Source organism: Coffea arabica, chromosome 1e (genome assembly GCF_036785885.1).
Source record: "Coffea arabica cultivar ET-39 chromosome 1e, Coffea Arabica ET-39 HiFi, whole genome shotgun sequence".
In the NCBI taxonomy this organism is placed as follows: domain Eukaryota; kingdom Viridiplantae; phylum Streptophyta; class Magnoliopsida; order Gentianales; family Rubiaceae; genus Coffea; species Coffea arabica.
In genome coordinates this window covers 46,941,535-46,966,446 of record NC_092311.1, presented here as the reverse complement: position 1 = coordinate 46,966,446, position 24,912 = coordinate 46,941,535, and the positions used below count along the sequence as shown (strand labels likewise).

General features: G+C 35.8%; 3 protein-coding genes across 6 annotated transcripts; 1 reads left to right on the top strand and 2 right to left on the bottom strand.

Annotated features, from left to right (window-relative positions):
- Positions 1-1,389: 1,389 nt before the first annotated feature.
- LOC113708026 (protein disulfide isomerase-like 1-4) lies at positions 1,390-6,447 on the bottom strand. Its single transcript, XM_027230461.2, has 12 exons — positions 5,714-6,447; positions 4,899-5,028; positions 4,287-4,452; positions 4,089-4,207; positions 3,578-3,658; positions 2,946-3,032; positions 2,776-2,850; positions 2,595-2,663; positions 2,430-2,510; positions 2,192-2,326; positions 1,952-2,008; positions 1,390-1,842 (listed from the first exon to the last, which is right to left on the bottom strand). Exons 1-12 carry the CDS (start codon positions 6,316-6,318, stop codon positions 1,675-1,677), a joined length of 1,773 nt encoding a protein of 590 aa, XP_027086262.1. The 5' UTR covers positions 6,319-6,447; the 3' UTR covers positions 1,390-1,674.
- A 761-nt stretch (positions 6,448-7,208) lies between these two features.
- Positions 7,209-10,230, top strand: LOC113708009 (uncharacterized). 4 transcript variants are annotated; one of them, XM_072058990.1, is made up of 4 exons: positions 7,209-7,368; positions 7,468-7,587; positions 8,264-8,415; positions 8,919-10,230. In XM_072058990.1, exons 1-3 carry the CDS (start codon positions 7,348-7,350, stop codon positions 8,378-8,380), a joined length of 258 nt encoding a protein of 85 aa, XP_071915091.1. In that variant the 5' UTR covers positions 7,209-7,347; the 3' UTR covers positions 8,381-8,415; positions 8,919-10,230. The 4 variants fall into 4 exon arrangements, with proteins under 4 accessions (XP_071915091.1, XP_027086239.1, XP_027086251.1 ...); XM_027230438.2 differs by lacking the exon at positions 8,919-10,230 and adding an exon at positions 8,493-8,531 and having other exon boundaries at positions 8,264-8,376; XM_027230450.2 differs by lacking the exon at positions 8,919-10,230 and adding an exon at positions 8,493-8,531.
- A 4,516-nt stretch (positions 10,231-14,746) lies between these two features.
- On the bottom strand, positions 14,747-18,164 carry LOC113707992 (aquaporin PIP2-2). The gene is made up of 4 exons (XM_027230417.2): positions 17,716-18,164; positions 17,025-17,320; positions 15,354-15,494; positions 14,747-15,208 (listed from the first exon to the last, which is right to left on the bottom strand). Exons 1-4 carry the CDS (start codon positions 18,029-18,031, stop codon positions 15,095-15,097), a joined length of 867 nt encoding a protein of 288 aa, XP_027086218.1. The 5' UTR covers positions 18,032-18,164; the 3' UTR covers positions 14,747-15,094.
- Between the last annotated feature and the right edge of the window lie 6,748 nt (positions 18,165-24,912).

The following is a 24,912-nucleotide window of genomic DNA, read 5'->3' as shown; positions in this document are numbered from 1 at the left end:
TAAATCCTTACCCCACAACTTCTCAAAATTGCCCCTCAAGTTTATCGCCCAGCTTAACACAACATATTTATATGAAAATAATTTAAGAATGTAATGTTGTCTGTCTACATCGCGTCCCTTTGATATATGTTTTCATTAAGGAAATAGAGGATTATGGCTCCACAAAAACAAGAAGGAACGTGTTACCCCACCGGAAGAGCAACAAAGAAAAAGAAACTTCATTTTTTCATTTTTAGGCATAGCTAGTGAGCCGGACTTTAATAAGTCCAAGCTCAACTCACCCCCCCCCCCCCCCCCTCTTCCAAAAAAAAAAAAAAAAGAGAACACTTTTGAATTGAATTTTTCAAAAGTTTTCGTAGAAAAATATACTATAATGATGTAATATATGTGCAATAAAAAATAATTAGAAATATATCTCGAGAATAATTCAATATTTTTTTTTAGAAAACTAACAACCGAAAATGTGACCTAATATTTTTAAGCTTTCGGGTTTTGAACTTGTAATGTGAGGCTTTTACTCAACTCACAATAAACTTCTTATTATACATATATTGTGTATTGTGTATATAATATTATACAATTATAAATATAAATTATGAATAATATGCATGATGGGAGAGGGTCGGTTTGGGTGTAAGGTGAGAATGATTGTAAGTAAAAGTTTCTGGATTAAAAACCTCTCACTTAAAAAAAATCATATTCTTTTAATATACACATCATCATACATAAATAATATTTTTAAGTATATTTGTTTGGGCTGGATTTTGATTGGGCCAAACCTAATTATTCTCAAGTTTAGCTTATTATTTAATTGAAAATTTATAATTAGACTCAAACCAAGTTCAATCCAGTAATACGTAGGGCTCGGCTCTAAACATTTCAGGCTGAGCTTGGGCCGATTTGAACCCCACTGACAGTCCCATTCTCGAGTGACAATGGAGGTTTCAACTTCTAAACAAAATCGGGGCCCATATCTGCCTCATTTGCTTAAACCTTTTCTTTAATTTAACGTAAATCACAAGATCTACTTCCAATTCAATAGTTTACTCAAAAAGCTACCCCAAATCTGCTTTGTTTTTACTGTTAAAGGGACACCTTTACGCACCAAGAAGCATGGGAAAGATAGGATCAAAGAAGAAGGAAACTGCGTCCGTGCAATGCATAGCTTAACAATGAAAAACGATGCTTTGCTCTTTTTTGTTCACTACCTTATCTTACATTTACCATTCAGTTTTTTTGTTTACCACTTTGATTTTCATCTCTAAGTGGAAACCTCATTGGATTGAAAGTTGACTCAATATTGGAAAGCAAGACATTACCATTCTATAAATAGAACCGATGAGGATAGCATGTCTATTGTAAAGGGCTAGTATTAAAGGCAAGGAAAGATACAGTTCTAAAACTCTCAATTGCTAAACTTACAGATGGTATCATGTATACACAGTACAATTTAGGACAATTTAGGACAATTTAAGCCTGATTGGGTAAGAGGCGGCTTGATTCCTATTATTGGTCGTGCACGGCTCTCTCAGGTTACAACAACCAAAATTTTTAAATTAAAACCTAGCAAACATACCAGAAAAGGAAAAAAGAAAAAAGAAAATCGCTGATTTCGTCCATCTTCAGCTCTGTTCATTGTTCGTTCGAGTACACGGCAGCTATATGACACTAACGTCATAGTTCATCTTTTACATCTGCGGTGGAGCTTTTAGTCCCTTCTTTAGCATCAGAACCTTTGGGTGTTGGTAAGGATGTTGGTTTCTGGAGCTCGAAGGGGGTAGAAGCATGTTTCTTCAGGAACTTATAGAGTGCCACCACAGTTCGATCAGTTTCAACAGGAATCTGTAGAAGTGTAGGAATCATTGGCTTTTATCCCATACCTATCAAGTTGACAACAGAAACAGCGAACATAACAAAAACAGTAATGTTGGAATCTTTTAGAAAAGCTTACAGGCTCAGAGCTCTTATTTCCTGCCGGGAAGAAAAGAAGTGTGGGGAATCCATCAGCCTGAAATAAAAGCAATAAACAACTTACTCTTCACACTTAATTTATTAGACTATAAACCAGCACGAAGTAATATAGAGGGATGGAAAAGCATATCTAATTTCAGAATCATTGACCTGTAAGCTCATATAAATTAAACAGAAATCAAACATTTAAAGATAACTGCTTAAATGAATCTGAAATTACCTTGGCTCTAGGATGTTCATTTGTTGTTCCATCCATTTTCGCAATGACAATAGATTCGATTCCACGCAGGTGCTTGGCAAGTTTGTTATATGTTGGCTCAAGAGCTTGGCAATGCCCACACCATGGTGCATAAATCTGTTAAAATGTTTTAAAGACCACAAATTAGGAGGGAACGTAAAAGCCCTAGTCCATATATCTATAAATTAACAATAGTTGCTTTACAAATTAGAGTGCTCACCTCCAGAAGAACATCTTTTGACTCCTCCAAAACAATTTCATCAAAGTTATTTCCAACAACTATTTTGACATCCCCATCATTCTGTGGTTTGGCAACAGATGAGAAAGATTGAATAGGCAGAACTGGATGAGAAATCAATTAGGTAAAATGTTAACGACAACTTACAGTAGTAGGAATTGGATCTGACTTGTAAAAAGGTTTAAGCTTGTCTTCCAAGAAGTCTGCCCCAAATGCCTAAGGAATGAATGAACGGGAAAGTGAAACTCGCATGCTCAGAGACAATTGTACCAACCATTGCTACTAAACATGACAAAGAGAAAAAGTTACTTTAGACTAGATAGGGTACCTTGATCTTCTCAAGAGTAATCTCCCCATCAAATATGTATTTTTTAGCATCATCATTTCCCAAGAATCCAAGAACCTGCAAAACCAGAAGACCTCTTGAAATCTGACCATCAGGCAAACCAATTATGACTAAAGAAACAGGAGAAGAAAGCTGCATTTTGAAGTCATAACCTTTGAAGCATTCCCTTCTATACCAAAATAATCTGCCACAGGCCTTCCAGTATCTTCATTGTCCATCTCCACATACACAAAGATAAGCTGCAGTCGGTCATCAAAAAATCAATTTTATTAGGAGGCAGGTTGTAATGCATTCTCCAGATTTAAAACATTTCATGGAAACAGAAAGAAAATTTACTGCTAAGTTTAATTTTTTTTTTTCAGGGTGTATCCCAGCTTTGTCAGACTAATCACCCTGCACCTGAAGTACCCCACCCCCCAAGAGCACCCAGGCGTTAAGAGAGGTTCGAACCCTGGACCTTGGGACCTGAATGGCTACCCCAAGACCAGGTGATCTAACCCCGAGGGGCTGCTAAGTTTAATAGTTCCTTGCATTCCTGGACGTATCGATTTCTTTTCTCTCATCTAATATGCAAGTATCGGGAAAGGAAAGCATAAATGCTTCAAGTAACAAGAGAGAGCCTTTTCAGATTGTTTAGTTTGCCTCAGAAAAGAAATCATAAGTTCAAGCTGTTCCAATGGAACAGAGAAGCAATTTATGCAATTTAAGTTGTCATACACCTTGAAATTAGTTTGATGAGTTTAGATCATATGAATATAAAAGAATCTTTGGGAAACTTGAGTACCTTTCCCTTAAAATCCTTTGCTGCCTCTTGAAATGTTGGGACAACCTTTCCTGAATCACTTGACGTAGCAAAAAGTAACAGCTGAGGACATAATGCAGTGGCAGTTCAGCACAAGAATTAATAATGATTAGCAACTAGTGATCAAGGCACACTCCATCAATCTGTGTGTAAATAATAAATATCATAGTTAGTTGTAAAAATCGTTTTCATAGAAATTAATTTTACACTTTTAAATTTAATTTTTAAGAATTTTATGAAGTTAAAAATTTACAGATAAGTAGCTTTTTGGCATGTAACCATAAATATGTGTAGTTACTAACAACATTAAAATCTCTAATAAAACCCAAAAAAAAGGAAGATAATTTTATTAAAATAACATTGCATCATTTTATCCTTTATTGTAAGGGTAAGAAAGGTAGTTCAAACAATGACAAAAGGTTAAAACCATAAGAAGCTCATGCTTTATATATTACTACGATAAGATATAAAACTAACGTATATGGAACATGACCTGTTTTTTAATTGGACTTTCAAAAATCAGAGGTGCACTCTCTCTGGTAAAAGTGGTCACCAAGGGTAGCTTGTTGGCTGAAACAAACTCAACTATTGCAGACTTGGTGAATTGACCATCTGCAGGAAGGAGGACAAAAGGATCAAGAGTTGTGGAAGCAGGTTTACCATCAACAACAGCAAACGGGAAACAACTAACCAAATAGTGTGACTTTCTCAGCCACTTTCTTTAGCAAGACCAATGCAGGGCGTTTCATGTCGGTTTCTATGTGAAACAGCTTTGCCACATTAGGATTTACAGTTTGGTAGAAGTTAACATCATCGTCAAGTTTTGATGCAGCAGCAAGTTCCTGACTCTCAGAACCCTGTAATTATTTTGATAGGAAACAAGTGACTCTCAACTTGAGACAAAGTAAATATCAAGTTTTAACATCTTAGTGGGCTACTGGCAGAAATAGGACCAAGTCCAGTCCAGAGTGTTATGTTATTTGAAGCAGCAATTTCCATGCAGGAAAATCTAACTTATCATTAATTTGTGAAGAAGCTCATAGAAACCTCATAATGAGATTTATTTAAATGCCTTATCTCAGAGACAATTAATGATCAGCAACAAAAATGGAAGTCATTTGCTTCAATACAGACAATTCGTAAGGCAGAATTTTTCGTGAAACTAGATGAAGTAAACAATAGAACAGAAGCACCTTGACATATTGCAATGTAATGACAACCCTTTAAATGGGAAGCCGATGAAGAAAAAGAAGAAGAAGAAGCAAATAATTGTGTAACTGGAATGGCTAGATCTTGTGAATACCACCAAAGAATTGAGGAAGCCCAAAACAACTTTGTCCTCAGAGGTTAATATCCGTTCTGCATCATCAACTGTAGTAATATTTCCTACCCCTGGTCCTATCTTCTTCTTAATCCAGGTCACAATTGCATCTCTGCAAAACATATTCTAATCAACACCTCCACAGCAACAACCAAATAGAAGAAGAGGTTTAACTTCATTAGCACCATGTTTAAATGATCATAAAAAGGTCAAACTCCTAAAATACTGTCCACTTCAGCGTTGACATTATACCACATCCACATACATTGACCCAATCATAGGATTACAGCAATTCTTCTGGTCGTTATCCTAACCAAACTTTCTCGAATGGACGTTTTCAAAGTCGTTAGCTTTTGATGACAATGTACCGTAACTGGATTCAGTTAGTTTTAGTACCAATCAAGCTTTCCCTGGAATTTACAAATCAATAATAAAGCTATATGTGAAAGAACATAGCATTTGTCATAGCAAAGATAACCAATCAGTCTTTTTTTTTGGTCAGCAATGATATAACACTACAAGTACAACACAACACATAGAGCAGCACAGATGTCCAATCAATCTGAAAAGTAAATTTTGAAAATTGATTCGTAAGCCTAAATAGATAGCATTTTTCACTGAACCAAAGGAAAATTTAATTTTGTAGAAGGAAAATCGTAGCAAATCGCAATCGGGAGGGCTTTGTATAGTTTTGGGACTTAGTTTCTATACAACTGCAATTGTCAGGGTCCTAACGTTGTCAACTATAAATAAGAAAAACAAAGCCATTGAGAATCAAATGGCAGAGGAATCATTACTTGGATCGTTGACCAGTGTAGGGTTTATGCTCTCCATCAGCAAAGAAAAAAACAGTTGGAAATCCTTGAACTTCATACTGCTCCGCCAGCTCATGCTGCTCGGTAGCATCCACCTTCGCAAGCGCCACCTTTTCACCCTCCAAATTCTTCAACTCCGTGGCCGCGGCGGCGTACTCAGGCGCCAATGCCTTACAATGTCCGCACCACGGCGCGTAAAACTCGACCATCGCATACTTATTACTCTCGATAAAATCACTAAAGTTCCCCTCATTCAACACGACGACGTCTTTCTCGTCCACCTTAGGGCCTAATTCTACGTCATCGTTTTCTTCCCCATCGCCGTGATCGAAGTTGGAGGGAATTTCGAAATCGTCGTAGCTTTCTTCGTCGTCTTCGTTGTCATAGCCATCATCGTCTTTCAAATGCTGGTGTTGGGAGGTGTGCTTCGATGCGGCGTCGTCGTCATCGTCAGCTTCGAGGAAGCTGAGGTCTTCGTCGTCGTCTGCGTCGGAGGGGGCGGGGGTTTTGGAGAGGACAGGAGTTAGGAGACTCGAGAAGAGGAGGAGACAGGTGAGTGACAAGAGTATAAAGAGTCGATTCGGCATTGTTGGTGGTGCCGGAGGTGAGTTGACTCGGATCGGAGACTTAGCACTTGGCAGAGTGATGACAGAGAGATCTGGCGGGGACAAGGAAACAGGGGTTTTGGACTTTGGAGAAGCGGCAGGACCGTGGATGACTAGCTATGCCGTTGTCACGTTAGTAAGAAAAGTACTCTGCGACGTCGCACCATGGTTAAGTGCAATTTGCGAGATACCTCCTGAACTTTCACTCCGTTACAAATGACTACCAGTAATTTAAATGTATGCCATATTATTTCAATCCTTTAACCCAATTTGAAGGAACTAATGATGAGAATTTTAACATGTATCAGCCTAATTGAAATTCCCCCAATGCTCCTTTCTGTTTAGTTATAACTTGAAAATTGAGGACTATGTCGAGAGTCTTAAGGCAGTTTGGGTTGATAGTTTATTTGCTAGTTAAAATTTTTATTTGCGTGTTGACAATTTGTAAGTGTATGTGGGTAATTTATAACAGATCATATAAATTTTAATAAAAAATGATTGAAAATAACTAAACTGCATCATGAGCGTCCCAAAATCCTATTTGTATAATATAAATCCACAAATTTTTTTTTACCTGGATCAAAATAGAGAAAATTATCAATTCTATTTGACAAGTGATTTTTTGAAAAATGCTTTGAATATATCTTTTCCAATTAATTATTTATCCTTTTAGTGATCTATTTATCTCATGTATGGCCTTATAAAAAGTGCTACACTGTAGAATACTTCAAGAAAATTTATCCAATTTCCAAGTGGAGAAAAAAAGCGGGGTGGGGCGTGTTTAACAGGGTCAGAAAAGCAATTCCAGATTAATTTCGGGATCAATCCTGATATAAATCGCAAACGTAGGGACTAGGAACGGGATCAGAAGTGTAATTTTCCTAAAATACATAGAGAAGGAAAGCAAAGGGTGAATTTTCCCGTTTCCGAACTCTCTTCACTCTTCAGTTCTCAAATCGGGAAATTTCTCGTGTAAAAATCCGCCGAAGATAGGCCGCAGCTGCCGCCGCAATGATCAGCGTTCTGGCTCAGGTCATCTATTTCTTCCACCTTTTTTCCATTTCTCTTTACGTTTAATCCTTTGTGTGGACGATTTATTATGGAAATGTATGGGAATGCAATGGTTGGCAGGAGCGACTACTTGGGGCCGCCCTGGGAACTGTATTCATGGGAGCTGTTATCTTTCAGCAACACAGAAGCATCCATCAATCCATTTCTGAGACTCAATCCCTATTTTTCCCTCAATATCAGGTTAAATGACTTTCGAATTTTCTTACCTTTCTTGGATTCAATGTCTGAAACCCTAACCTAAATTGAACGTTTACTTAAATTTGAGTTGCTGTTTTTCTGTTATTCTCTTCTACATTTTCTCTGTTCATTATGGAATTTACCGAATGTTTTGGCTAATTAGTGAGGAAATTATGTTGGGTTTTAATTTCAACCCTAGTTTGCAAACATATGAATTGCAGGATGTAGAAATTAAAAAGAAAATTTTGCAATACTGCTGGTAGAAGTTTGCTAATTCATAAGGATGGTGAAACTATTGCTTAATTTTTAGGAGCCATTTTACACGCTTTTGTGGTGAATGTAGACACTTTTATTTTTACATTCATTGACAACAAAAGTGCTTTTAATCGCCCTCACTAAAAACTAAGCAAGCGTTCTCCCTTTTTTGTGAAGTTTGAAACTTTTCACCATTTCTTATTAAAATTTTCCCAAATGAAAATCCCATATTTTTTCCCCTATACGCTATTTCAAAGTCTCCTGTAAAGATATGGAGTACAATCTGCATTTATGCTTTAATTCAGATGCAGAGATGTTAAAGCTTGAGATGCTTGTGTGCCAAAATCCTTTTCCTTTGCTAGTTGAAAGGTGCTTTTGTTGCTAATCAGTTGACCCAAAAAACTTCATTTTCAAATTCTTCCAGTTGAAAGGGCGAATTTATGACAAGCAACAAGGTCTTGATCTTGCTCATCTTTGGAACAAAGCTGTGGATCAGACATTTGGACCCGTCATTGTATCTCTTAGCTCAAAAGGATGGTAGAGATTCAGGGTTTATTTTGCAACTACTTCATTGAGGTTGCTATTGTTTTCTAAAACTTTCTCATTATGAGATTTACTGTACAATTTACATCAACACTGGGCGATTGCCCCAGTTTTGCAACTTTATGGCAGATGATGCTGTTTTAAGATCCTGACACCAGAGCCACTATTCAGTCTTTTGAAAGATCTTGTCTACATTGTATTGCCAAAGTAATTGACATTTTCATCCTGGGCATTTCGTAATTTTTCATGTCTGGGAATTTTTTTTTTTGTCACATAATGGCAAATAATGTATACTACCTTAAATTTCCAATATTTTCTGTTTATATTTCATCAGTCCAAACTTTTACACTTGTACTATCTTCAATCTGTCTATTGTTTCTTGTGGAGTTATCTCTAGTTTAGGGGAGCATTATTCATGTTGGTTGTTCTATATGTTGCATAACCTGAATCCACTCATGTTGACTTAAATGTTATTCCGAGGTCCTCGAGACTTTCTATGCAAGTGCATGCATCTGAGTGTCTGCTTTGTTTACCAGGGGCATATCAGTTTTGCCTGTGATGGGTGATTCTTTTATTTGAGGGGATGTTTTCCCGCTGCCCATTTTAATTGAAGTTTAAGTCAGTCAGAATAATGATCATTTACATGTTCAAAGTAGTTGAACCAGGAAATGATCATTGGTGTTGGTTTTAAACAAAGGCAGATTCAAAGTCCAGGCGCTGCCAGTTTTGTTGTCCTCTGCTTCGACTTGATCCTACGAGTTACCAGCTCTGGTATATAGTGGGTGACATATCTGCAGTTTCTTTTCATGCTTTGATAAGAAAGAAAAATTATAGCCTTTGGTTGATGTGAGAACCGCATCTGTATAACAATCCATACTTCAATATGGAAATATCTGCTACTACTCGTCAAGTATATCATCTGGATTACAATATATCACTTATCTCTACTGCAGAAATAATAGGTATCACTTGTAAAAGCATATCATCTGCACAAAGATACATGGCTTGAATCTAGAGTAGAAACGATAGCTATGGCTCATGAGCCAGATCACATGCGTAAGAACGAAAATTACAAACTCAAGCTGGCATTCTGTAAAGGCATTGACCGTGTCCCGAATTTGATTCAGCCTATTGTAAATAGAGAGAAGAACATGTTAAACGGCAGGTTGAAGCTGCTGTGCAGCTTTGGCTCGGGCTGCATTGGTCTGACGGGTCATCACAACATAGTAAACACCAACTCCCGCAAGCAGAGCAAACACCAAGCCAATAGGGATGCTAGCAATACTACCAGCTCCCAGACGCTTTTTACCTGCATCTGGTGGTGCTGTGCTTTCGTGTGCTGGAGTTGACAGCACGGTTGCTGCTTCAGGCAATGTCGAGCATTCTGGTGAAAAACAAGGGCCATTACCCCGCTGTGGTTGTGTGTCGGGATGGAAGAAGTCATAGGCTTCAGGTGAGATAGCCATTGGACTCTCGTATGCAAGCCCGTGGGGGGCTCTTTCTTGAGCTCTGGTGATGGTAGACGAGGAAAGAATGAGGAAGAGAAGCAAGGAAACTAGGGTTGTCATGTTGGTGGCTTTTGGTTTACCTTCTCTTCAATGTTAGAAGAGCAGATACTAGTACCACTAGAGTATTTTATTTAGTGTGAGATGCTTCATCTTTCAGATTCTTAATTTGGCTTTTTATAGGATGTTCAGTAGTGGTGGTTGCTTGGAGATGAATTAAATGCACAAATACCTGGAAAAGGTGGGAACTAAATGATAGACCTCTACTTGATGGATTCTTGGTTGAAATTGTGTGACTTTTGTCAATCAAGTAATGTAACGGTTTGCACAATTCTACTTTCTAGTCTCATTGCCCTTGCTGCATTTATTTTGGGATCGAATATGATTTACTCTCGCAACTAGGGACAACTGAAAAAGGTGCCCCGACTATTGAAGTTTCAAAGTTCTTGTGTAGGAACACAGCATTTTTCTTGCAGCTAAGTTATGCACTTTAATTCATTTTAAGTGACAAAATTTATACAAGCAAAAAGAATTCCTATCATGGTCACAAAATTCGCACTAAGAATTAATGGAAACAATTGAAGGTTTAATCGTATGGAGACCAATGCGAAATGGAGGTATGTCCAATTTTCTATTCACGGTTAGAATTTATCTGGTTTACTGTAGGTGGATGCAGAGTAAGAGAGAGAAATTTGAGAAATGGACTGTTCTTTCGGTTATGGATTATTATGTGGTCTGTTTCCCGTGTGGCGCTGAGAATTATGTTTCTACTCGAGTGCCTTCTCAATCAGAAAATAAGAGCATGGGGCACTCATGGCTATGTTAATATTTGTACTGATTAACAGAAATTTCATTGCAAACTTTTGGCACTTCCAACCTATTATTGGAAATCATTAGTCACCTAAAGAGACCCTAAAGCCCTTCCTCTTGTTCTGGATCATCAAACTTAATTCATCAGAAATGCATAGAAAAAGAATTTTACTTACTTCATTGTTCTGGACATTATGATACTTCATTGCTTTTCACTTTTCCCCTGGAGAAGTAAGGAACAGAAGCTGATTAGATGGTGGGTTTTGCTTAGCTTAAAGGCTCAGCAAAGGTCCTTAAACTCCATGTAATTGATGGGATGAGGTTAATCAACATTTACAAATGGCAGTGCCTCTTTCAGCTGTTTTGTCTTGGGACATTATTGAGGAAGCCACAAGCGCATGCAATAGTAAAGAAATCAATGTTGCATCTTCAGTCTCGTTCTTCTGCAGTGCTTTTAATAATATCATGCCTTTTGCAACAGGCATGCTATCTCCCATATCCATACTTCTTTATTTTTTTTTAAATACTCAAATCCCCCTTCTCTATCTCTCTCAATAAAAAGAACCCATGTTTGTCCCAGGAAGCACTTGCCCTTGTATTAATGGGCTTTGAAGTTTGACGCAGGTTACTAGTTTCAGTTAAATCATGAGGGTGTCTAATGAGAGAATGTTGAGCCTTCCACTTCACAAGAAGCACGGACACGAACTTTACTGTTCTTGTATTATTTCCTTCTGCATTTTCTGCAATGCCACTTTCCCTCCCATGGCCGTGAGAGCCATTATGCATGTTTCCCACAATTGAATCTTTGGAGTCGGCTCAAAAGAATCCTTCATCAAACACCACCAGGCTCGTGACTAATTAATGTAAATGAAGATTATTCGAATGTTGCTATAGGATTTAGGTTCCGTTTGATAAAACTAAATTTGAATTCTGAAGTCTGAATTCTGAAACAATTAATTTGCTGAAGTTTAAGCACTGAAAAAAATATATAAATGACTGAATTTTAATGCTAAACCTATTTATACTATTTGATAAACATGTATAACTAAATGCTTAATAAGTTAAATTTAATAATTTTGCCCTTATATCTTTTCATCCAAAAAAGAAATAGAACCTATAATTTAATTATTTTAAAATTGTTAGGTATGTAAATGACAATATTTATTTTTAAGTCAGATTAATATAAAAGATGAAATATATTATATGAGGAGTATGGAGAAGATGTGAAAGTCATTAAAAAATGAGAAAAGAGAAATAGAAAACCTTAGATAGAGAATATCAGGTTGTTTAATTAGATAAGAATTTTGAACATAATTAACAAACAATGATAGATTTGGTAGATAAGATAAGGTAGTTGAAGTAATTCTATTAATTCTTATAAGAATTAAGCATTCAGTTAGGATTCTTGTGCTGAAAAAAATACACACAATTTCAGCATTGCTTAACAAGTTCAGCAGATGGATTTTCATCTATCAAACACTCAAAACATCTGAATTTCAGAAAAAGTTCAGTTTCAACACTTTTTAATGTTATCAAACAGACCCTTAGTCCTGTGTCAAAATTGCTGGATGAGTGAAATTTTGGGCACAACACAGAAATGAAACTGAAAAATCAAGCTTGTAGATTTGTTGCTTGCTATTCTAAGATCAGTAAAACTGACAAAACCATGACAATTTACGAATCAAGAAGGATTATGACAAAAAGTTAGATTTAGAATTTTGGACAGCCTGAAAATCAAGAAATGATTTTTCTTCCTTTTCTTTTTCCGTCCTATATGTTTCTTTCATTTTGAGTATTTGAGATTTGCCTTGGGCTTCTATTTGTCACATTTTCACCGTGTTGTGGCGAATCCATAATCCATATTGCATAGACACAAATGAAATGCTTCTCACTGTTCAGATTTTTTTTTAAAAAATATATGCAATGAGAATAGTAATTGCAGATTCTCTGCAATGAACAATAGTGATTGCAGATTCTCTCCAATGAACAATTAATGGTATCTTGAGATTGAATGGAGGGGATTAAATATAGAACATAAATTATAATATGTCAATTTTTTTAATATTTTTTACATATTATTGTGTTAGTGTCTAAATTCTGTTCAACCAGTGTCCACACTGTACAGTTAAAACCCGAATGTCGGATTGTAATTTTGGACGTATCCTAAATTGGAATATAAACCGCACGGATAACATGGCCCGCATAACACAACAAACTGAACTGGGCTCCCTGAAACATTGGGCCCATGAATATAAGCCCAAGAGATTTTGGAGTTCGAAACCCATGGGAATAGAAAGAACAACGCTGAACAAACTTCCTCCCATAAGGGGTTCGATCTGACTCAAATAGAATTAGTCGCATACCATACAACGTATGCGAATACCTGTGATTTATATAAAAAAAAAATTGATTTGAGAAATGATTTGATGTGTCACTGTTAATATTTGGAAGTTTTAAGAATTACTAAGGCAAAAGGTTGTAGTAAAAGTAAATTTTTTTTATATACTGTCACCATACATATTTTTAAATACCCAATGCCATAAAAGATTTCTTTGGAGCATTATAGTCCACTAGAATTAAAAATCAATTGATCAGTTTGTTCTTCATCATATTAAATAGGGTGAATGCGTTTCGTTTCTATCTGTTCCCTCAATGTGTATTTAATTTTGGAAAATATTATTTGCACTCCATTTTTGGTTATATGCACTTCTACCATTTATTTTATCATATAGTCTAATAAATGAAAACTATATGATTAAAATGATAGTGAGAGTATGATTAACAAAAAAGGGAGGACAAATAACATTTCCCTTAATTTTTAGAGTTAGACAGGATATAACTCCTTCATACTCTCTTTGGTATTCCTTTACTCAAAATAAGTATTTTTCTGTAGAGTATTTAATGGTATAGAGCACAATAGTAGATCCTTTTTTTTCCTTTTGTTTGTCTGTGATAAATTTATCTTGTCAAGAAGCCGCTTCTAGATTCGAATTCGAACATGTTTTTTATGGCGTGCAATGATAAAGTGTAATATTCTTTGTATACCACAAATAGAAGGATCAAGTGTCAAAATTTTGGAAGAATTTCCAGTTTTTACGTTATGTAGCTAATAAAAATCTCCGACCATGTTGTCATCCTTCTTTGAAGTACACGAAATTAAAAAGGGTTCCTCAATTGTCTAGATGATTCTGATAACCTCGAGAACCTTGATGCTTCCCTGTATATTGTGGCAAAACTCTGCCTTTCATAATGTAAGGTCAAAAGTGCATATCAATGGTCCAACAGCTAAAACCACCAACTCAGCTATATATATATATATATATATTTGGAAGATGCCTCTTCGATGAAGGCCATAAAATATAAAACTAAGGACAAGATAAGGTGGATTAGCTCAACCTATCATCCTTAGAAAATGACCAGGAAATAGCAAATAGGGACATCCCTTTTAAAAAAGTATAAGGAATTCGAGCTTCATTGACCTAACCTCCCTTTTTTTTTTTTTTTTTTTTGAGGGTACTGATACAGTTACTCAATTGGTAAAGAATCAAAAACATCATTATGCACTTCCAAGATGAACACTACAAAAGCCGACTCATCATCATGTCTTGAGCTGCTACAATGATAAAACAACAATATTGATAGTCTATTTCTTTCGAGTGATGATGGTACATACTGGTTAAATAATTTGTGGATAAGATGCTTTGCGGAAGCAAGGGATTTGACAACGCTTTTGCCTTTATTTGTTTATACGAAATTGGAACCAGCAGCGGAATTTAGTTAGAGGGTATGTTCATGATTCACTTTTTCCTTCTTCCAAGTTTTGATTGTTTGGTTTTCTACCAGAAATCTGTTCCTTGTTATTTCACAAGCTGGAGGAGTAATTTTAAGTGATGCTTGGTAATAATCTTCAGACTTCTGTCGTCCCTCTTAATGTTTTTTTTTTTTCCTTTTTCCTTTATTCTCTCATTTTGTCCTTCTGGAAGAAGTATATTGGTTGATTGGATCATTCAATATAAGACAAGACAAAGAAACAGGAATGGCAAATTGAATAAGAAACTACAATAATGTTTGATTTTCTTTTTAATTTCCTTAAAAATTCACGAGCAGACAGCACAAGAAGGGAAGTTAAACAAGAAGAGAAAGGAGTAGGTAAAACATGAGCTAAAGAAAAAGAAAAGATAAAGATGAAAACACATGGATACAAGATCCCTGAAACAAAGTGGAAAAGAGAACATCAAATCAAAAGGGTTCCAGCTAAAGACACCCCTTTTTTCCAGCTAAAATATATTTACAATTTAAGTGGCCCTCTCCAATTTTCGCTCACAATTTGCAAAGGGACTCTTGAGGAGGACGTACACGTACACACTCCCATACCCCACAGCAACAATTCCACGACCTCAGGCATTGCTCCTGAATGATCCCAGAGCCTTAATTGCTCCCGCTCGAAGGATGTACTGGTGGTAGAATGCAGCAATTGCAGCTCCAACGAATGGTCCAACCCAGAAAATCCACTGCATTAATAAGCACCATGCATTAGCCATGGAGTATATTAGTTAATCTGGTGACCAGTAAGAACTATATATATATATATATACACACACACACACACATATTCATTTTAATGGGTTTACATAAGGAGGTTTTTATCTTGCTTACATGGTCATCCCAGGCCTGGCGTGATCCATAAATTACAGCAGCTCCAAAGCTCCTAGCGGGGTTGATACCAGTTCCAGTAACTGGGATGGTGCCAAGGTGAACCATGAAAACAGCAAATCCAATGGGAAGAGGAGCCAACACCTTCACAATTTAAGTATTACTATACTGTGAGTATGTGGTTAACAGATGTAATGAGTGTGGATTTTCAATTAATTGAATCAATCAGGTCAAAAACAAATTGAAAGAGATAGCCTAACAATGCCAAAGCACATGATGTCACCATGTTTCATTGCCCTTAGACTTGAAAGCCACCAGGCCAATCAGATGAGGTTTCCCGAATTTTGCGAATATTGTTTGCGTCTTAGCATGTCTTTACCACTATATAGGGTAGAAAACAGACGACAAATGCATACCCAGTCATCATGTCTTATTGTGACATTGGTGGTGGTGTTAATACAGCAATATTAATGTCACATCTTCACTGAGCAGTGATCATTTATGAGTCTACTATTTAGTAAGAAGATATACATTCTTGTCACCAACACTAAATGCTTTGTAAACACATCAATTTTTTTATTTTATTTGAATAGCATAAAGGTTTTGGAGAGAAATGTTACAACATAAACTGTGGGACTATTTTGGGAGGGGGGGTTATATTAGACAAATTTTATCTATCTATAATAATAACTTCAAAAAACATCTCAAAAATTTTAAAATACACATTTCAAAATATCAAAAACGCGTATTATATGTTTCGAAGAAGCTTCAGATTATTGTGGGCCTGGGTTCATATGCGATTGGAATTATATTCCTGTTTTCTTAATTCATTTCGGAAAAGCTTGGAACATGAAACTATTTGTCCTGGCTCTAAAATTTCTCATTTTAGTATGACCAAGAAGATATATATATATATATATATATATATTAATAGTTTGGAGTATTATTTAATTAGTCGTCGATAAGCATATTGAAAACGGCCTTGATAAGGAGTTTAGGTCACCCACTTCGTTCACTCCCCGACTACTCCATGGTACACAGCATAATCACCTACATCCAACTCCCAACTACTAATAAAGTAAGCACCCACTTACAGGGTACTTATGTTCTCTTCCTTAACATTTGATCATGTACAAAGAACAACTCAAACGTTGAAGAAATAGATGCAAATTACATTCTGCACACTAATTACGAGTACCCTTTATCCACATACTTCATAAATAATTTAAGGGAAATGATATTATATATCTAAATAAAGGAAAAAAAAATGATCCATTTTCTATTTTTTTTAGCTATATTCACAATTTTAGTCTATCGCATAGTTTTCTCGTGTTTTCTTAGTAACTTTTTGTGGTTGAAGATATAGTCTAATCAATAGTCTTGTTGCATCTTTTTCCTCCAAATTTGAAAAAAAAAAAAAAAAAAGTCTTGATTCATGGGGAGATTTTGTTTTCTCATAGGGAAAGGTGAACGAAAGTACTCGGTACTTGTTAGTTACCACTCTTCTTCTTCTTCTTTTTTTCGGTTTGTCTTTATTACGACCACATTCCTAGTCATTAACTGACAATTAAAGCTTAATCCAGCAGTAAAAGGGCAAAAAAAAAAAAAAAGAAGGTAAAATGGCATGCAACATGGAGAGAAAATTAAGGAGGGGAGGGTAATTAAGGTGCATACAGGAATATGGGAGTCTCTGGCATTTCTCTTGGGATCAGTGGCTGCGAAGACTGTGTAGACCAAAACGAAGGTACCGATGATCTCAGCTGCCAATCCAACCCCGATGGTGTAGCCGTGAGCCACCATGTTTGCTCCGCCACCGTACCTGTTGTAGAAGGACTTTTGGAAAGCCTTCACCAGCCCCACACCGCAGATTGCACCCAGGCACTGCGCCACCATGTAGAAGAAGGCTCTGAGCAGTGAAACCTTCCTCGCCAAGAAAAGTCCAAATGTCACGGCCGGGTTGATGTGTCCTCCTGTCCAGTGTCACATGAACTAATTACAGCCCATATAAATTAAATTTTTAGCTTCTCGAAAATCTATTTCAAATATACTACTATATCTTGTTTTCTTGATATATTTGTGAATTTTAAATTTTATATTTCTTAAAAAAACTAAATAAGTATAAGTTGAGTCGAGAAAGTTGATCAAAATTATGATATATCATAATAAAAAAAATTATTGAGACGTTAAAATTAATTTGGACTTTATTGATAGTACCACTAGCTTTGGGAAATCCTAGTAACCTAATTTATAGTGGTGCTTTAAAAAGCCTTGCTTCAAGGTTCACTGCCTAATACTACTATATAAGTAGTAGTGCTAAACATAGTAGAGTAAAAATAAATGTTTAGATAAATAAAAGAAACCTTACCAGAAATACCGGCAGTGCAGTAAACAAGAATGAAGATCATGCCACCGAAAGCCCAAGCGATGCCCAGGATACCGACGCCGTTGCAGTCGTCGCCGCCGGCTGTGGTGTCAGTCTGGTGTTTGTAGCCAATAACCGTTAAGACGGTGACGTAAAGGAAGAGGAGGGTGGCAACGAACTCAGCAATAAGGGCTCTGTGGAATGACCATTTGGTCAGCTCATCCAAGTCGAAAAAAGCTGCCGGCGGAGGATCATGGTAGTCCTTGGCTGAGAACTCGCCTTGCTCCGCCGCAACTACCCCTTCAACGTCTTTCGCCATTCAACTTTCTCGGTTTGTGGGGCAGAATTTAGCCAAAAAAAACAAAAGAGAGACAAAGAAAGCGAGTGTTGAGCAGAGAGTGTGGTGAGTGGAGAAAGTGGAGAAAGTGGAAAAGGGTGATATGGTATTTATCGGGGTAAGGAAAAGGGGAGAGAGACGTTAATGATTAAGATTTAAGAGCGCATGGCATTATTTAGTTGAAAATTTTCGCCGCCCAATACAAAGTAATATGGAAATTCTAGGCTTGCACGGTCCTACCATCAACACCAACGGCTGCTTCTAGTGCTAATTCTTGATTATGATGGGATAGTGAATCATCGAGGTTATTCATTTCTCTACCCAAATAAGAATAATATAAAACAAGAAGGTGGTTTAGCCGTCTGATTAATTACGAGCTAAAAATCCCATTTTACACTAAACTTTCATTTGGATTGGGAGCAATTAATGAAAAAAAGCATCCATGAAATGAAGTGGTTCCGTGCTTTGTGGTGTAACGGAGTTTGGATAATCTCCTAGTTCATTCATTAGATAATTGTTCATTCATCGGACGGACTAGACTTGTTTTATATGCAATTAGCTAAACAATTTTACTCTTTGCATAATTTTAAGGTAGAAGAAGCATAGTACTAGTTACAAGAATATAAGTGAAATTTTTATGTTTAAAAGGAGAAATTTGGTAAATTTTAGAAATCTGCGCGATGCCTATCCATCCTGTTAATCATAAATAATTTTTTGATTTGGAGGAAAAAGAAAATCAGTGAAATTAATCTCATCCACTCGCACATGGATACTGTAATTCATTGAATCAAATATGTCAAAATTGGGGCAAACCCAGAATTCCCTTGGAAAAATATGGTTGTAGTTCTTTCTTCGTTACCCGGATATTCTTAGATGCTAGTTTCCTTCATCAAACTCTTTTACTTCTTTTTGTTCTTATATCTCTTTTCCTCTTTGTTATTATTATTATTATTTGGCTAGAGGGTTTTTTCATGCAACATTCACCACAGTAGTGGGTTCTTATTCTTTTGCTATAAAAGGGATCAATAAATAATTAACTTAGTTGTCCTCTATTGGGAATTGCATATTCGTCTGATATGCGAATCCATATTAAGGACGAAAGCGATAATGTATAACCGAGGATGTTTCTACACAACCTGATAATTAAATACAGCTGAGAATTATTATTAATGTTATCATTACATTAGTCTCGAACCCTTATCCAATTAAAATATGTAAGCTCAAACTCTGATCTCTTATTTATTTATTTTTTAAAGAAAAAGAAGTCTCACATTATTGGACAGGCAATTGTCTTATTGCCTGCTGCTGTCAGCAAGCCAGATAAATTTTTCTGGTTCTATGCCTAAAAGCCCCTCTCTGATTAATATTTTTATGGTAACATGTGGTGCAGAATTAATGGGATTATGATCACAGAGCATGTTATTTGACTGATGCTCTAAATAAATGATGATTATTCTAAACCAGAATCTTTTTTTTTTTTTTTTTTGCTCATTTTGTTTATACCGGACACTTCCAGCTTGAAGTGTATATGAAGTGAGAATTATGATACTTTTATGTCCCCAATACATGTTATATTAACAGACCGAGAACCATCCATCGTTACTTTTCATCCTTTTTTTTTTCCTTGAAATATTGTTGGAGTTGACAGAGTTTTAATGATTTTTAAAGGAAAATGATCCCATATATGTTCTTTTCCTAAACTAATGGGTTGTCATCTATTTTGACACCTCGTTAGAAGAAAATTTAATTTAAAAGCTAAATTAAAATGTTACCTTCAACAAAGAAAGAAAAAAGCTAAATTTTAATGAGCTCCAACTGGGTCCTAGTTGTTAAGTTCATCACTGAAAATTATTAAACATTTTTTTTTAAAAAAAAAGCTGATGCATCATGAGCTGGAGCAATCACAAGATGATCACGGATGACCTGGCCAAATTAGAATTGAAAGTAATTAAGTGCTAAATTATACGATCCGAATTGAGTGCAGAACTAAAATGGCAGCAGTAAAGTTTTCGCGAGTTAAAAAACAAAAAATTGACTGTTTTAAGTTTTCAGAAATATATTAGTGAATGAGCTCTTAATTGACTAGTATAAGAAAAACAATTAACTGTGAGATTAAGGTCTTAACCATTCCACTTGTCAAATTCATATCGATTCATGGCATCAAGAATTTCTCTATTACTGACGTAATTACAAAGGAAAAAAAAAAGAAATTGCAAACGAATTAGCCGACCAAACCGACCACCCAGTGATAAACGTCCACCTGTCATAAATCATATGCTATCCATTCGCCTGTAAACACGTGGAATTATATAATTTTCTTCTTTCATGGTCAATTAAGAAATTGTAGCTTGTCAATCAATTATTGGGTACGCCAGAGGTTTACATCATCTCCAGTTCTGGACGTTGATTTCCGAACTTTTGTACCCTCGGAGTTGTTGAATTCCACCCTAGTACATGGCTGATTATGCACCACGTGTCGATAATCAAATCTCTTGTTGACCCAAGAATAATATCAAATGAAATTCATATCGGGTTGCTAACGAAGGGTTGGCCTTAATTTCTGAGTATTAAAATTTTCAATTGTGGATTAATACTTTAATTAACAAGTAGTGGAAACTGGTAACAGAAAGGGTTCTTATTTAAGTTGCGGGAATTATAGAGATTGTGCTTTTTTGTTCTGGGAAAACAAACGAGTCGATTTCTGTTAAACAGAAGACTTTTGATTTTTGTAGCATAATAGTAGAAAGAAACTTTTAACTCAACGAGTAAGATAATCAGAAACTAGGCAAATGAAAAACTAACTCGGGATAAGAGTTAGAATGGGCAATTACCCTTTGAAGCAAACTTCTCAATTTGAACCTTCACATATTCCTTCACAAAAAAAAAAAAAAAAAAAAACTTCACATATTCCTTTCAAGTCTCTTAATCTTATTAAAAATATCCTTCTTTATACAAGATGAAATCGAAGTGAATACAAAGTATAACAACAACCAATTAAGTTAGGAGTTCCTTTTTTTATTTTCAAGTCTTGATTGGGTAAAACTGAAAGATTTGTATGGTAGCATACTCGTCTAATAGGAGTTTCGGGTCACAAAAAATACTTGTATATTAGGATAATGCGCCTTCAAGTGGGTAATCCAGTGGTAAAACAGACTCTTGAACTAAATGACATCCTGAATTTGAATCTTTCCCTATATTTAAACCCTCCTGTTTAACTTGGGTACGTTGTTGGTGTGTCGGTTTGGGTCCTAAGTAGCTTGAGTCGGACATGTTCCGGATCATCAAAAATACTCATCTAATAGGATGATGGTTTAAACTTTTTTGATTGGCTGATGCTGTGTTAACGGGGTATATATATGCCCCCTTCAATAGTGTATTCTTTTTGTTTATCAATTTAAAAATCAGGAAGCTTACCACAATATATATATAACGCACCCATTTAGCTGATAAATGTACTTGTGAACAGCCACGGATTGAAGGGGGGGCTGGTGGGGGCTTAAGCCCCCCCTCCAAGCCGCCGGAAAACCCCCTATATATAGGGGATTCCGGCGGCCAGCCCAGCCATTCCGCAGAGGGCAAGCTCAGGCTCCTGCTTGATGATTTTTTCTTTGTCTGATGAGGTCAGACATTCCGCAGAGGGTTGCACGTATCCATACCCAAACCCTATGGCAGAGTTGCAATAAGTCTCTACGGTACCATCCCTAGATTCTAGGTTGATGTTGTTCAGCACAATGTGGCTGCAAGGAACCGTGTCGCTGCATGCAAATTTCATGGCGTTTTTGCTTTTGGAAGTCCCGCTAATGTTCTTGTACATGATTTCACTTATTTCAACTGCAGAACTCTGGATATAAAAAGTCGTTGTCAGGATATTTTAAGGATGAGTAGATAAACAATTGCCTGCACTTTTTTTTTTTTGGGTCGAATTTTAGTATCATTCAGAGTTTATTCACCAAAGAGAGCAGAAAATACAAAGTCCGTCTGGTTCCCAATTAACCAGCTATTCTGGAAAACCATGAAGCTAGAGGGTGAATCATACCTGGTTCTGGCAAGGCGTCGGCGAATCACAGTAGAATTGGTCAATGATAATGGGATTTGAAACGTCATCTACTCTCACATTCTGATATCGTACCCCTCGAACATACCCAGATCCTCCCTGCAGAGCTACCATTTTTAATCATTCTCCATATAATTATATGTTTTTATTATTTTTATAATTATTGATTCTAAATTTTACTTATTAAATATATTTATTTCGTCACAAAAAAAATTTTTAATACACTTCGGCCCCCCCAAAAATAAATTTCTGGCTCCGTCCCTGCTTGTGAAGGTCATATTTAGCCGACTCAGCAGAATGATCGAGAGATGGAGAAAAACAAGAAGTTCATGTCCAATTTGATATCTTAAAAAATGAGTGGTCTTGTATTGTCACCCCATCCTCGGCGTTAGAAACCTGCTCTAGGGTAGTCTATTACAGTCGTGCTGGAAGTGGATACTGTAGTATGTCATGATCACCAGATGTCTAGATCAGATCCCTTAGCTCAGTGAGCCTCCAATTGTATCAGTACAGATTGACCCAAATCCATGTGCCAGAAACCCTGTGCCAACTATTAATTTGCCTAATTACTACGCTGTCTTCTTGTCAACCTACCTACCTGCAGTGTTTCTCGATCTCTCTCCCACTTTTTTTTTTTTTTTTTTTTTTGTCGAAAGATCTCTCTCCCACTTGCCTACCTGCATTTGGTACTTCTGAGTAAGACTGTTACGAGTCTTTCTTCCTTTCTTTCTGTGCAAACTCCTTGTAGACGTAGTCATGCATCAAATTCCAAAGTGAGAATGGAAAAGGGAAAAGCAGCGAAGAAGTGCGAGCAAGAAGGGCGGGACCAATTAGAAGATTGTGGTTATTACGATGCGTGCATTGTTCATTTATCACATACGTACCGATTAACGTCCCGCCTAATTAAGGCCTGAAAAATATAGGAGAACAGGGCAGGGATCTTGCATAATGATGATATCGATTTGAAAGTAACCCTAATAACTTACATAGAAATGCACATCCGTGTATCTCATTGATGAATAACCCTAATAACTTACTTCTGTACGCTCACATTAAAATGTCGTAAGAAATGTCCATTGTAGGAGATGACAGAATGTGAAAAAAGAAACGAAGTAATTGGTGACGGAAGTGTTGAATCGAATACTTGATCGGAGATGATAGGCATATTTGAAATAATTGCTGTCGCGTTTTTTTGCAATATGATATATATGAGATGAAAAGATGATTGAAAAAAATAAAAACTGGATTGGAAAACGTATCTGTGATGTAAGAAATTATCACTTGATTTTTCACAGAAAAACTAACATTTGACAACTCTCTTAACGATTGTATTCACCAATACATGATTAACTTTAATTTCAGTTGAGTATTGAAAATTCTAAGATCCAAATCTAGAAGGAAATGAATGAACCAAACTATTTTTTCAAAATGAAATTGTGAAATTGGGTGGAATAATGAAAGGATAAGCACCTTTTATAACACTAAAATCAATTAATTCCAAAGTTAAGCGTATTCATACCTAAATCATTGTTTTCTCTTAATGTTCCCATCATAAATTCAAATTATGACTTTATTAATTTTAGAGTGCTACATTTAGGGGGGAGTGATGGTTTGGATGGTACAGAGTTAGGTAGTGTAAATAAGAGTCTTGCGGTGTTGCATTTAGTTTTAGTTCTTATCTTCTTCATTTTTTTTTTTGGTTAAGTAGAGGCCAAAGGCAAATTATCCCATTAGTGACTAAGGTTAAATTCCAAAAATTAGAAACCTTGAATTCTAATCCTTCTGCCCCATGCTCACATTCCATCCTTCCCCTATTAAAAAAAATTTTTTTAAAAAAATTATCCAGTTAGATATCTACTGTGTACTGTACCGAAAAATTGTCATGCAAAGTCGCATTCACCCTTTCTAGTTTAGTTCTCATTTATTTATAGTTTTAATTAAGGAATAATTTCATAAACTTCTCCTAAAGTTTCTCATAATATCACTAAACTACCTCGATAAGGATAGCAAAGGACGTGAGTAAATTATATCTAGTCAAAGTCAACCATTTAAAATAGTTTTACTAAATAATTAACACCTTGAAAATTTTTTTGGGATAGTAGGAAATCAAGAAATATTTTTAGAAGATATGTTTTAATACGTAATGTAATTTAAGTTGTATTGAAAATTAAAATAATCTCTTTATACTTGTAGTTTGTAATATACATCCTACCTATAGAAAAAAATTTAATCAAAAAATTATCGAATGACCAAATATATATCTAGGAATATCCTCTTTTTTTTTGTTAAAACCTCATTCGTTATACTAGTTGTTGTGCATCTATAAAATTACTCGTTATTACATTTATAATTACTCATATTTTCATATTTTTACTTTTTAATCTTATTTTATTTTTTATTGTTGTCGTAAGCTTTATAAGTATGATAACATAAGGATAGTATTGGAACAAAAAATTTTATTTTTCTTGTATTTCTCAAAATGGGCTAAAATGTTATGCAAAAAGTCAATCCAAGGGAAGTAAATGAGATTTTGAAAACCTCAGGGGTGCTAAATGATATGATGAAAAATATCAGGGAAGGTTTCTGAAATTATCCCATTAATTAATAAAAAACATATGGATAAATATTTTGGATCGTGGCAACATTTGCTGGGCAATGTAGTGTCGATGAGGTCAAATTTCTACATATAAATATTTAAAAAATTGTCCACAGAATAAGGCTTTTTTTTTTTAGTATTTTCTGTATCTAATGTTGGTGTGCGGCAAAGGACCAAAATTTTTTTTTTTTTATTGTTTTTTTGCGTAGTGTG

Excerpts from the sequence above, each read along its gene's own strand:
- LOC113708026 (XM_027230461.2), bottom strand. The coding sequence starts at position 6,318 with ATGCCGAATCGACTCTTTATACTCTTGTCACTCACCTGTCTCCTCCTC. Across the intron at positions 3,033-3,577 it reads CAAAGGATTTTAAGGGAAAG|CTTATCTTTGTGTATGTGGA; the intron begins GTACTCAAGTTT and ends GACCGACTGCAG. Across the intron at positions 2,851-2,945 it reads TAGAAGGGAATGCTTCAAAG|GTTCTTGGATTCTTGGGAAA; the intron begins GTTATGACTTCA and ends CTGGTTTTGCAG.
- LOC113708009 (XM_027230438.2), top strand. The coding sequence starts at position 7,348 with ATGATCAGCGTTCTGGCTCAG. Across the intron at positions 7,369-7,467 it reads TGATCAGCGTTCTGGCTCAG|GAGCGACTACTTGGGGCCGC; the intron begins GTCATCTATTTC and ends AATGGTTGGCAG. Across the intron at positions 7,588-8,263 it reads TATTTTTCCCTCAATATCAG|TTGAAAGGGCGAATTTATGA; the intron begins GTTAAATGACTT and ends AAATTCTTCCAG.
- LOC113707992 (XM_027230417.2), bottom strand. The coding sequence starts at position 18,031 with ATGGCGAAAGACGTTGAAGGGGTAGTTGCGGCGGAGCAAGGCGAGTTC. Across the intron at positions 17,321-17,715 it reads CTGCACTGCCGGTATTTCTG|GAGGACACATCAACCCGGCC; the intron begins GTAAGGTTTCTT and ends GACACTGGACAG. Across the intron at positions 15,495-17,024 it reads CCAGAGACTCCCATATTCCT|GTGTTGGCTCCTCTTCCCAT; the intron begins GTATGCACCTTA and ends TAAATTGTGAAG.